The sequence below is a fragment of the Oncorhynchus tshawytscha genome, linkage group LG19 (genome assembly GCF_018296145.1).
Source record: "Oncorhynchus tshawytscha isolate Ot180627B linkage group LG19, Otsh_v2.0, whole genome shotgun sequence".
Lineage (NCBI taxonomy): Eukaryota > Metazoa > Chordata > Actinopteri > Salmoniformes > Salmonidae > Oncorhynchus > Oncorhynchus tshawytscha.
Window position 1 is genome coordinate 17,158,301 of NC_056447.1, and position 12,931 is coordinate 17,171,231.

The window sequence follows — 12,931 nt, forward strand, 5'->3', positions numbered from 1 at the left end:
CCCCCCACATTCATACCCTCTGTACTCCTCCACTATGAACACCCCCCCACATTCATACCCTCTGCCTTCCTCCACTATGAACACCCCCCACATTCATATCCTCTGCCTTCCTCCACTATGAACACCCCACATTCATATCCTCTGCCTTCCTCCACTGTGTATGAACACCCCCACATTCATACCCTCTGTACTTGTTCCACTATGAACACCCCCCATTCATACCCTCTGCCTTCCTCCACTATGAACACCCCCCCACATTCATACCCTCTGCCTTCCTCCACTATGAACACCCCCCCCACATTCATACCCTCTGCCTTCCTCCACTATGAACACCCCCCACATTCATACCCTCTGCCTTCCTCCACTATGAACATCCCCCCACATTCATACCCTCTGCCTTCCTCCACTATGAACACCCCTCCCCCACATTCATACCCTCTGCCTTCCTCCACTATGAACACCCCCCCACATTCATACCCTCTGCCTTCCTCCACTATGAACACCCCCCACATTCATATCCTCTGCCTTCCTCCACTATGAACACCCCCCACATTCATATCCTCTGCCTTCCTCCACTATGAACACCCCCACATTCATATCCTCTGCCTTCCTCCACTATGAACACCCCCCACATTCATATCCTCTGCCTTCCTCCACTATGAACACCCCCCCCCACATTCATACCCTCTGTACTCCTCCACTATGAACACCCCCCCCACATTCATACCCTCTGTACTCCTCCACTATGAACACCCCCCACATTCATACCCTCTGCCTCCTCCACTATGAACACCCCCCACATTCATATCCTCTGCCTTCCTCCACTATGAACACCCCCCACATTCATACCCTCTGCCTTCCTCCACTATGAACACCCCCCACATTCATACCCTCTGTACTCCTCCACTATGAACACCCCCACATTCATACCCTCTGCCTTCCTCCACTATGAACACCCCCCACATTCATATCCTCTGCCTTCCTCCACTATGAACACCCCCCCACATTCATATCCTCTGCCTTCCTCCACTATGAACACCCCCCACATTCATACCCTCTGTACTTCCTCCACTATGAACACCCCCCACATTCATACCCTCTGCCTTCCTCCACTATGAACACCCCCCACCTTCATACCCTCTGCCTTCCTCCACTATGAACACCCCCCACATTCATACCCTCTGCCTTCCTCCACTATGAACACCCCCACATTCATACCCTCTGCCTTCCTCCACTATGAACATCCCCCCACATTCATACCCTCTGCCTTCCTCCACTATGAACACCCCCCCCCACATTCATACCCTCTGCCTTCCTCCACTATGAACACCCCCACATTCATACCCTCTGCCTTCCTCCACTATGAACACCCCCCACATTCATACCCTCTGCCTTCCTCCACTATGAACACCCCCCACATTCATACCCTCTGCCTTCCTCCACTATGAACATCCCCCACATTCATACCCTCTGCCTTCCTCCACTATGAACACCCCCCCCCCACATTCATACCCTCTGCCTTCCTCCACTATGAACACCCCCCCACATTCATACCCTCTGCCTTCCTCCACTATGAACACCCCCCACATTCATATCCTCTGCCTTCCTCCACTATGAACACCCCCCCACATTCATATCCTCTGCCTTCCTCCACTATGAACACCCCCCACATTCATATCCTCTGCCTTCCTCCACTATGAACACCCCCCCACATTCATATCCTCTGCCTTCCTCCACTATGAACACCCCCCACATTCATACCCTCTGTACTCCTCCACTATGAACACCCCCCACATTCATACCCTCTGCCTCCTCCACTATGAACACCCCCACATTCATACCCTCTGCCTCCTCCACTATGAACACCCCCCACATTCATATCCTCTGCCTTCCTCCACTATGAACACCCCCCACATTCATACCCTCTGCCTTCCTCCACTATGAACACCCCCCACATTCATACCCTCTGTACTCCTCCACTATGAACACCCCCCCACATTCATACCCTCTGCCTTCCTCCACTATGAACACCCCCACATTCATATCCTCTGCCTTCCTCCACTATGAACACCCCCCACATTCATATCCTCTGCCTTCCTCCACTATGAACACCCCCACATTCATACCCTCTGCACTCCTCCACTATGAACACCCCCCCACATTCATACCCTCTGCCTTCCTCCACTATGAACACCCCCACATTCATACCCTCTGCCTTCCTCCACTATGAACACCCCCCCACATTCATACCCTCTGCCTTCCTCCACTATGAACACCCCCCCCACATTCATACCCTCTGCCTTCCTCCACTATGAACATCCCCCACATTCATACCCTCTGCCTTCCTCCACTATGAACACCCCTCCCCACATTCATACCCTCTGCCTTCCTCCACTATGAACACCCCCCACATTCATACCCTCTGCCTCCTCCACTATGAACACCCCCCACATTCATACCCTCTGCACTTCCTCCACTATGAACACCCCCCACATTCATACCCTCTGCCTTCCTCCACTATGAACACCCCCCACATTCATACCCTCTGCCTTCCTCCACTATGAACACCCCCCATTCATACCTCTGCACTTCCTCCACTATGAACACCCCCCACATTCATACCCTCTGCACTCCTCCACTATGAACACCCCCCCCCACATTCATACCCTCTGCACTCCTCCACTATGAACACCCCCCACATTCATACCCTCTGCACTCCTCCACTATGAACACCCCCACATTCATACCCTCTGCACTCCTCCACTATGAACACCCCCCACATTCATACCCTCTGCACTCCTCCACTATGAACACCCCCACATTCATACCCTCTGCACTCCTCCACTATGAACACCCCCACATTCATACCCTCTGCACTCCTCCACTATGAACACCCCCCACATTCATACCCTCTGCACTCCTCCACTATGAACACCCCCCACATTCATACCCTCTGCACTCCTCCACTATGAACACCCCCACATTCATACCCTCTGCACTCCTCCACTATGAACACCCCCACATTCATACCCTCTGCACTCCTCCACTATGAACACCCCCCTCCACTATGAACACCCCCCACATTCATACCCTCTGCACTCCTCCACTATGAACACCCCCCACATTCATACCCTCTGCACTCCTCCACTATGAACACCCCCACATTCATACCCTCTGCACTCCTCCACTATGAACACCCCCCCCACATTCATACCCTCTGCACTCCTCCACTATGAACACCCCCACATTCATACCCTCTGCACTCCTCCACTATGAACACCCCCACATTCATACCCTCTGCACTCCTCCACTATGAACACCCCCACATTCATACCCTCTGCACTCCTCCACTATGAACACCCCCCACATTCATACCCTCTGCACTCCTCCACTATGAACACCCCCCACATTCATACCCTCTGCACTCCTCCACTATGAACACCCCCCACATTCATACCCTCTGCACTCCTCCACTATGAACACCCCCCCACATTCATACCCTCTGCACTCCTCCACTATGAACACCCCCCCCTGCACATTCATACCCTCTGCACTCCTCCACTATGAACACCCCCACATTCATACCCTCTGCACTCCTCCACTATGAACACCCCCCACATTCATACCCTCTGCACTCCTCCACTATGAACACCCCCCATTCACATTCATACCCTCTGCACTCCTCCACTATGAACACCCCCCCCACATTCATACCCTCTGCACTCCTCCACTATGAACACCCCCCCCATTCATACCCTCTGCACTCCTCCACTATGAACACCCCCCACCCCACATTCATTCACCCTCTGCACTCCTCCACTATGAACACCCCCCCCCCACATTCATACCCTCTGCACTCCTCCACTATGAACACCCCCCCACATTCATACCCTCTGCACTCCTCCACTATGAACACCCCCCACATTCATACCCTCTGCACTCCTCCACTATGAACACCCCCCACATTCATACCCTCTGCACTCCTCCACTATGAACACCCCCCACATTCATACCCTCTGCACTCCTCCACTATGAACACCCCCCACATTCATACCCTCTGCACTCCTCCACTATGAACACCCCCACATTCATACCCTCTGCACTCCTCCACTATGAACACCCCCCCTCTGCACATTCATACCCTCTGCACTCCTCCACTATGAACACCCCCCACATTCATACCCTCTGCACTCCTCCACTATGAACACCCCCCACATTCATACCCTCTGCACTCCTCCACTGGACGATAATACATGTTATTGCAAATCCTCTGTGGATGACTGGGTTCTTCCTTGTTTCTATGAAGTTGCTGTTCAGTTGCTCTGCCATTATTATTGTAGGAGGTATTCTGGGTGGGGTTACCCTTGTGCTGACGAGGTATTCTAGGTGGGGTTACCCTTGTGCTGACGAGGTATTCTAGGTGGGGTTACCCTTGTGCTGACGAGGTATTCTAGGTGGGGTTACCCTTGTGCTGACGAGGTATTCTAGGTGGGGTTACCCTTGTGCTGATGAGGTATTCTAGGTGGGGTTACCCCTGTGCTGATGAGGTGTTCTGGGTGGGGTTAGCCCTGTGCTGATGAGGTGTTCTGGGTGGGGTTAGCCCTGTGCTGATGAGGTGTTCTGGGTGGGGTTAGCCCTGTGCTGATGAGGTGTTCTGGGTGGGGTTAGCCCTGTGCTGATGAGGTGTTCTGGGTGGGGTTAGCCCTGTGCTGATGAGGTGTTCTGGGTGGGGTTAGCCCTGTGCTGACTAGGTGTTCTGGGTGGGGTTAGCCCTGTGCTGACTAGGTGTTCTGGGTGGGGTTAGCCCTGTGCTGATGAGGTGTTCTGGGTGGGGTTAGCCCTGTGCTGATGAGGTATTCTGGGTGGGGTTAGCCCTGTGCTGATGAGGTGTTCTGGGTGGGGTTAGCCCTGTGCTGATGAGGTGTTCTGGGTGGGGTTAGCCCTGTGCTGACTGAGGTATTCTGGGTGGGGTTAGCCCTGTGCTGATGTGGGGTTAGCCCTCTGCTGATGAGGTATTCTGGGTGGGGTTAGCCCTGTGCTGATGAGGTATTCTGGGTGGGGTTAGCCCTGTGCTGATGAGGTATTCTGGGTGGGGTTAGCCCTGTGCTGTGACGTGAGTTTTATATGGTGTGTATTCCCTTTTCTCTCCACTGGCTATCTGGTAAACAGGCTACCCTCTAGGTAGTCTCTTCTGCTGATGTGTGTGGGTCTGGTAGTGGTACTCCCTCTATTCTACTCTTTTCCTTTCGGCATGGTTAATACCTGCCTTGCGCCCGATCACAATCTTCATCTTTACCCCTCTCTAATAAATACCGCTACACGCTCACCAACAAAGAATTCACAAAATGGGACAAACCCCAAAATATACTTTGTGTACATCTCAAAGCTCCCAACAATGCAGAACTAGGACTGTACCCACTAGTTATCTACATCCAGGAAAAAGATGGACAGGGGTAGGACTCTATGGAGGAGAGATGGACAGGGGTAGGACTCTATGGAGGAGAGATGGACAGGGGTAGGACTCTATGGAGGAGAGATTGACAGGGGTAGGACTCTATGGAGGAGAGATTGACAGGGGTTACCCTGACTGATGTGGGGTTAGTAGGACTCTATGGAGGAGAGATGGACAGGGGTAGGACTCTATGGAGGAGAGATGGACAGGGGTAGGACTCTATGGAGGAGAGATGGACAGGGGTAGGACTATGGAGGAGAGATGGACAGGGGTAGGACTCTATGGAGGAGAGATGGACAGGGGTAGGACTCTGGAGGAAGATGGACAGGGGGAGGACTCTGGAGGAGAGATGGACAGGGTAGGACTCTCATGGAGGAGAGATGGACAGGGGTAGGACTCTATGGAGGAGAGATGGACAGGGGTAGGACTCTATGGAGGAGAGATGGACAGGGGTAGGACTCTATGGAGGAGAGATGGACAGGGGTAGGACTCTATGGAGGAGAGATGGACAGGGGTAGGACTCTATGGAGGAGAGATGGACAGGGGTAGGACTCTATGGAGGAGAGATGGACAGGGGTAGGAGTGAGGACTGTATCCACTAGTTACTGGTGAGACTCTATGGAGGAGAGATGGACAGGGGTAGGACTCTATGGAGGAGAGATGGACAGGGGTAGGAGTGAGGACTGTATCCACTAGTTACTGGTGAGACTCTATGGAGGAGAGATGGACAGGGGTAGGAGTGAGAGACTATGGAGGAGAGATGGACAGGGGTAGGAGTGAGAGACTATGGAGGGGAGATGGACAGGGGTAGGTTTGAGAGACTATGGAGGAGAGATGGACAGGGGTAGGTTTGAGAGACTATGGAGGAGAGATGGACAGGTGGTAAGAGTGAGAGACTATGGAGGAGAGATGGACAGGGGTAGGAGTGAGACTATGGAGGAGAGATGGACAGGTGGTAGGAGTGAGACTATGGAGGAGAGATGGACAGGGGTAGGAGTGAGACTATGGAGGAGAGATGGACAGGGGTAGGAGTGCGAGACTCTATGGAGGAGAGATGGACAGGGGTAGGAGTGCGAGACTATGGAGGAGAGATGGACAGGGGTAGGAGTGAGAGACTCTATGGAGGAGAGATGGACAGGGGTAGGAGTGCGAGACTCTATGGAGGAGAGATGGACAGGGGTAGGTTTGGAGAGACTATGGAGGAGAGATGGACAGGGGTAGGAGTGCGAGACTCTATGGAGGAGAGATGGACAGGGGTAGGAGTGCGAGACTCTATGGAGGAGAGATGGACAGGTGGTAAGAGTGAGACTATGGAGGAGAGATGGACAGGGGTATGAGTGCGAGACTCTATGGAGGAGAGATGGACAGGGGTAGGAGTGAGAGACTCTATGGAGGAGAGATGGACAGGGGTAGGAGTGAGACTCTATGGAGGAGAGATGGACAGGGGTAGGAGTGAGAGACTCTATGGAGGAGAGATGGACAGGTGGTAAGAGAGACTATGGAGGAGAGATGGACAGGGGTAGGAGTGAGACTATGGAGGAGAGATGGACAGGGGTAGGAGTGCGAGACTCTATGGAGGAGAGATGGACAGGGGTAGGAGTGAGACTGGAGGAGAGATGGACAGGGGTAGGAGTGAGAGACTATCTTCATTGATCCAGCTGACAGTCAGTCATTCTGTCTGTTCCATTATTCATTGATCCAGCCGACAGTCAGTCATTCTGTCTGTTCCATTATTCATTGTGTTCCAGTATAGTACTGTTGTAGCATAATGCTTCTACACCTGCATTGCTCGTGCTTCTACACCTGCATTGCTTGCTGTTTGGGGTTTTAGGCTGGGTTTCTGTACAGCACTTTGAGATATCAGCTGATGTACGAAGGGCTATATAAATAAATTTGATTTGATTTAAGGACATTGATTTTGTGTGTGGTTTAACCCAGGGTGGTGCAGGGCGGTGCGGGGCGGTTTAAACCCAGGGCGGTGCGGGGCGGTTTAAACCCAGGGCGGTGCGGGGCGGTTTAAACCCAGGGCGGTGCGGGGCGGTTTAAACCCAGGGCGGTGGGGCGGTTTAAACCCAGGGCGGGCGGGCGGTTTAAACCCAGGGCGGTGCGGGGCGGTTTAAACCCAGGGCGGTGCGGGGCGGTTTAAACCCAGGGCGGTGCGGGGCGGTTTAAACCCAGGGTGAGACTGGCATTTCATCTGGCCTTGGGGTCTCCTACTGAATGTGTTTTATAGCCAATTCTTCTAATATTGCATGACAACGACATGAGTGGAACAGAATGTATTTGTGTAAAATCATGCATCAAGATTAACATTGTATTCCCAGAGGACTTGAAAGTATGAATTAAAACACTTGTTTACAAATTTCGACAAATAAATAAAAAATACCCAGCAGCATCTGCATCCACGAACATTTGAAATACATCTTATTTTTCTCCAAATAAATCAACTCTTAAATCTGATGATTTAATGAACAGATGAATCTATGCTGATTTGATGTCACAGTGTATTGGAGAGCTTTCTGGAAACTGGGTTGTTATTGGTGGTTATTAATCTGTGTCACTTCACTCTAGAAATACATTTTAAAATGGCCACTGAAGTCTATGTATCCCAAATGCCAGCCTATTCCCTACATAGTGCTTTTGACCGGAGCTCTTTTTAGTGATAGTTTAGGGAATAGGGTGCCATTTGGGACCAAGGCCCTACTGTACATATACACTCTGCTCTGCAGACTGGACTCATTTGTAAATTGTTATGTAATGTTAGTCGTAACTCGATCTCTTGCTCTGTCTCGTTGTATTTGTCATTTTATAAACATTAACAGTGCATTTTTTTTCTCTTTTTCTCCTCTGTCTGTCTCTCTCTTTGTCCCTGTCTCTCTCTCTTTGTCCCTGTCTCTCTCTTTGTCCCTGTCTCTCTCTCTTTGTCCCTGTCTCTCTCTCTTTGTCCCTGTCTCTCTCGCTTTCCCTGTCCCTGTCTCTCTCGCTTTGTCCCTGTCTCTCTCGCTTTGTCCCTGTCTCTCTCGCTTTGTCCCTGTCTCTCTCTCGCTTTGTCCCTGTCTCTCTCGCTTTGTCCCTGTCTCTCTCGCTTTGTCCCTGTCTCTCTCGCTTTGTCCCTGTCTCTCTCGCTTTGTCCCTGTCTCTCTCGCTTTGTCCCTGTCTCTCTCGCTTTGTCCCTGTCTCTCTCTCGCTTTCCCTGTCCCTGTCCCTGTCTCTCTCTCGCTTTGTCCCTGTCTCTCTCTCGCTTTGTCCCTGTCTCTCTCTCTCTTTGCTTTGTCCCTGTCTCTCTCTCTTTGTTGCTTTGTCCCTGTCTCTCTCTCTCTTTGTCCCTGTCTCTCTCTCGCTTTGTCCCTGTCTCTCTCTCGTCTTTGTCCCTGTCTCTCTCTCTTTGTCTCTTGTCTCTCTGTCTCTCTCTCGTCTTTGTCCCTGTCTCTCTCTCGCTTTGTCCCTGTCTCTCTCTCGTCTTTGTCCCTGTCTCTCTCTCGCTTTGTCCCTGTGTCTCTCTCTCTTTGTCTCTTGTCCCTGTCTCTCTCTCTCTTTGTCTCTGTGTCTCTCTCTCGTCTCTTGTCCCTGTCTCTCTCTCTCTTCTGTCTCTGTCTCTGTCTCTCTTTGTCTTTGTCCCTGTCTCTCTCTCTTTGTCCTGTGTCTCTCTCTCTTTGTCCCTGTGTCTCTTTGTCTCTGTGTCTTTGTCCCTGTGTCTCTCTCTCTTTGTCCCTGTCTCTCTCTCTCTTTGTCCCTGTCTCTCTCTCGTCTTGTGTCCCTGTCTCTGTGTCTCTCTCTTTGTCCCTGTCTCTCTCTCGCTTTGTCCCTGTGTCTCTCTCTTGTCTTTGTCCCTGTCTCTGTGTCTCTCTTTGTCTCTGTCTCTCTCTCTCTTTGTCCCTGTCTCTCTCTCTTTGTCTCTGTGTCTCTCTCTCTTTGTCTCTGTGTCTCTCTCTCTCTTGTCTCTGTCTCATAGACCTGGGTCTGGATCAGTTCCAGGTGAAGCGATATGATGGAAAGGTAAGGAAGGAGGGAGGGAGTGTGGGTGGGTCGGGAGGGAAGGAGGGAGTGTGGGTGGGCGGGAGGGAGTGTGGAAGTCTGGGAGGGGGTGTGGAAGTCTGGGAGGGAGAGAGATGGAGTCTGGGGGTCTCTGGGCAGCAGGGAGGGAGGGTGGGAGGGCAGGAGGGGGGGGGGGACCTGGGCTGGATCAGGGAGGGAGGGGGGGTGGGCAGGGAGGGGGGGGGGGTGGGAGGAGTGAGGGGGTGGGAGGAGGGAGGGAGGGAGGGAGGGTGGGGAGGGAGGAGGGAGGGTGGGTGGGTGGGATGGGTGGGAGGAGTGAGGGTGGGAGGTGGAGTGGGGCGGGTGGGAGGAGGGGGAGGTGTGGGGGGGGTGAGGAGGAGGGCGGGTGGGAGGAGTGAGGGCGGGTGGGAGGGAGTGAGGGCGGGTGGGTGGGTGGGGGGGAGGAGGGAGGGTGGGAGGAGGAGGGAGGGCGGGAGTGAGGGAGGGCGGGGAGGAGTGAGGGAGGGCAGCAGGGAGTGAGGGAGGGCAGCAGTGAGTGAGTGAGGGCGGGTGGGAGTGAGTGAGGGCGGGTGGGGCAGTGAGTGAGGGAGGGCAGCAGGAGTGAGGAGGGAGGGCAGCAGTGAGGAGTGAGTGAGGGCAGCAGTGAGTGAGTGAGGGGGCAGCAGGGCAGGGGAGTGAGTGAGGGAGGGCAGCAGGGAGTGAGGGAGGGAGGGCAGGGAGGGAGTGAGTGAGTGAGGGAGGGCAGCAGGGAGGAGGGAGGGAGGAGTGAGGGAGGGCAGCAGGGAGTGAGTGAGTGAGTGAGGGAGGGCAGCAGGGAGGGAGGGCAGCAGAGGGAGGGAGGGCAGCAGGGAGTGAGTGAGGGAGGGCAGCAGGGAGTGAGTGAGGGAGGGCAGCAGGGAGTGAGTGAGGGAGGGCAGCAGGGAGTGAGTGAGGGAGGGCAGCAGGGAGTGAGTGAGGGAGGGCAGCAGGGAGTGAGTGAGGGAGGGCAGCAGGGAGTGAGTGAGGGAGGGCAGCAGGGTGAGTGAGGGAGGGCAGCAGGGAGTGAGTGAGGGAGGGCAGCAGGGAGTGAGTGAGGGAGGGCAGCAGGAGTGAGTGAGGGAGGGCAGCAGGGAGTGAGTGAGGGAGGGCAGCAGGGAGTGAGTGAGGGAGGGCAGGGAGGGAGGAGTGAGGGGGAGGGCAGCAGGGAGTGAGTGAGGGGGAGGGCAGCAGGGAGTGAGTGGAGTGAGTGAGTGAGGGAGGGCAGCAGTGAGTGAGTGAGGGAGGGCAGCAGGGAGTGAGTGAGGGAGGGCAGCAGGGAGTGAGTGAGGGAGGGCAGCAGTGAGGAGTGAGGGAGGGCAGCAGGGAGTGAGTGAGGGAGGGCAGCAGTGAGTGAGTGAGGGAGGGCAGCAGGAGTGAGTGAGGGAGGGCAGCAGGGAGTGAGTGAGGGAGGGCAGCAGGGAGTGAGTGAGGGAGGGCAGCAGGGAGTGAGTGAGGGAGGGCAGCAGGGGGAGTGAGGGGGAGGGCAGCAGGGAGTGAGTGAGGAGGGAGGGCAGCAGGGAGTGAGTGAGTGAGGGAGGGCAGCAGGGAGTGAGTGAGTGAGGGAGGGCAGCAGGGAGTGAGTGAGTGAGGGAGGGCAGCAGGGAGTGAGGGAGGGCAGGGAGTGAGTGAGGGAGGGCAGCAGGGAGTGAGTGAGTGAGGGAGGGCAGCAGGGAGTGAGTGAGGGAGGGCAGCAGGGGCAGCAGGGAGGAGTGAGGGAGGGCAGCAGGGAGTGAGTGAGGGGAGGGCAGCAGGGAGTGAGTGAGGGCAGCAGTGAGTGAGGGCAGCAGTGAGTGAGGGCAGCAGTGAGTGAGGGGCAGCAGGGAGTGAGGGAGGGCAGCAGGGAGGAGGGAGGGTGGGTAGCAGGGAGGGCAGGAGGGAGTGAGGGAGGGTGGGCAGGGCAGGGAGAGGGGGGAGGGCAGCAGGGAGAGGGGGAGGGCAGCAGGGAGAGGGGGAGGGCAGCAGGCCATGGCCAAAAGGAAGGATGACAGCCCGGGTGGGCGAATAGAAAGGGTACCTTCCGATCTCTTGTTGAAGTCCCGGCTCTTACATTCTTTCATTACCTAGGGGTGTGTCCCAAATGACTCCCTATGCCATATCATGACCCATAGGGCTCTTGACAAAACAAGTGTGGTCTATTAGGGAACAGGTTTCCATTTGTGATACACCACCTCGTTTCATAAAACTCTCATTCCACCTCTGTTTTCAGACTGTGAGAGTGAAGTGTGAGAGAGCAATCCTAAGTGGCTGACCATGGAACTGCGTTACTCATAATTGCAATGGGGAAGAGGGAGAGGGGGGGGGGTGTTTATTGAGGTGGAATATATTTCATCATGAGATTCAACAGTTGTTTTATAACCTATCACTCTCTAGAGCAGTGTTTCATCACCCTGGTCCCGGGCACCTGAAGGGATGACACAGTTTTGGTTTTGCCTCAAATCAAAAGCTTTGAGTTGATTGATTGGTGTTATAAGGTGTGTAGTGCTCGGGGTCCCCTGGGCTATGATTAGGGAACACTGGAGTACAGGACGAGAAGGAAGTGCCTGGGCTATGATTAGGGGACACGAGTACAGGACGAGAAGGAAGTGCCTGGGCTATGATTAGGGGACACTGGAGTACAGGACGAGAAGGAAGTGAAGGTCACCGCTCAGATAACAACATTTGTAAAATAAAAACTATTTTGAAGCTACTTTTTAAATTCAGGACTATTTTATTTTTCTTTAAATGCCACAGTTTTATCAGGTTTACAAGAAGTTTAATAAGCAGGTTCTTTTTTTATTTTTTAAAGGTTATAAGGGTTTATAAACAGCAGCATCAAATGGGGTCTAATTGCGAAGATGCTGCTGCTTGTGAGTTAGAGAGACTCCAGATCCTGAGCTAATATAATGAAGAGAAGACAGAATTGGCAGATGAACGCTGTTTCGGCCAATATCCACAATCCCAGCTCCAGACCCATCCACTACTAATCTAATGTTCATCTCCAACGACACATTTACCATCACTCTCTCAAACGGCTTTGACATTCACTCTTTTGGTGCATCAGTAGGGCCTTATGACAGAGTGGTGTTCTATCCAGCTGGCCATCTAGCAGGCTTTAAGGAGGAAGGGACGAGGGAGATGTGGACAGCAGGCATTAAGGAGGAAGGGACGAGGGAGATGTGGACAGCAGGCTTTGAGGAACATGTGGACAGCAGGCTTTAAGGAGGAAGGGACGAGGGAGATGTGGACAGCAGGCATTAAGGAGGAAGGGTTTTAGGGAGATGTGGACAGCAGGCTTTAAGGGATGGGGGAGATGTGGACAGCAGGCTTTAAAAGATGGGGGAGATGTGGACAGCAGGCTTTAGGGGATGGGGGAGATGTGGACTGCAGGCTTTAGGGGTACAGGGAGATGTGGACTGCGGGCTTTAGGGGACGGGGAGATGTGGACTAAAAACTTTTTGGGGACGGGGGAGATGTGGACTATTTTAT

At 53.8% G+C, this 12,931-nt stretch overlaps 1 protein-coding gene across 11 annotated transcripts in view; it reads left to right on the forward strand.

Annotated features, from left to right (window-relative positions):
- micu1 (mitochondrial calcium uptake 1) overlaps positions 1 to 12,931 on the forward strand; it is a 121,534-nt gene that overhangs the window by 42,274 nt on the left and 66,329 nt on the right. For all 11 annotated transcript variants that reach the window (XM_042301387.1, XM_042301388.1, XM_042301389.1 and 8 more), the window contains one exon: positions 9,405 to 9,448. In XM_042301387.1, coding sequence (XP_042157321.1) covers positions 9,405 to 9,448 — 44 coding nt within the window. The remainder of the gene's footprint in view (positions 1 to 9,404; positions 9,449 to 12,931) is intronic.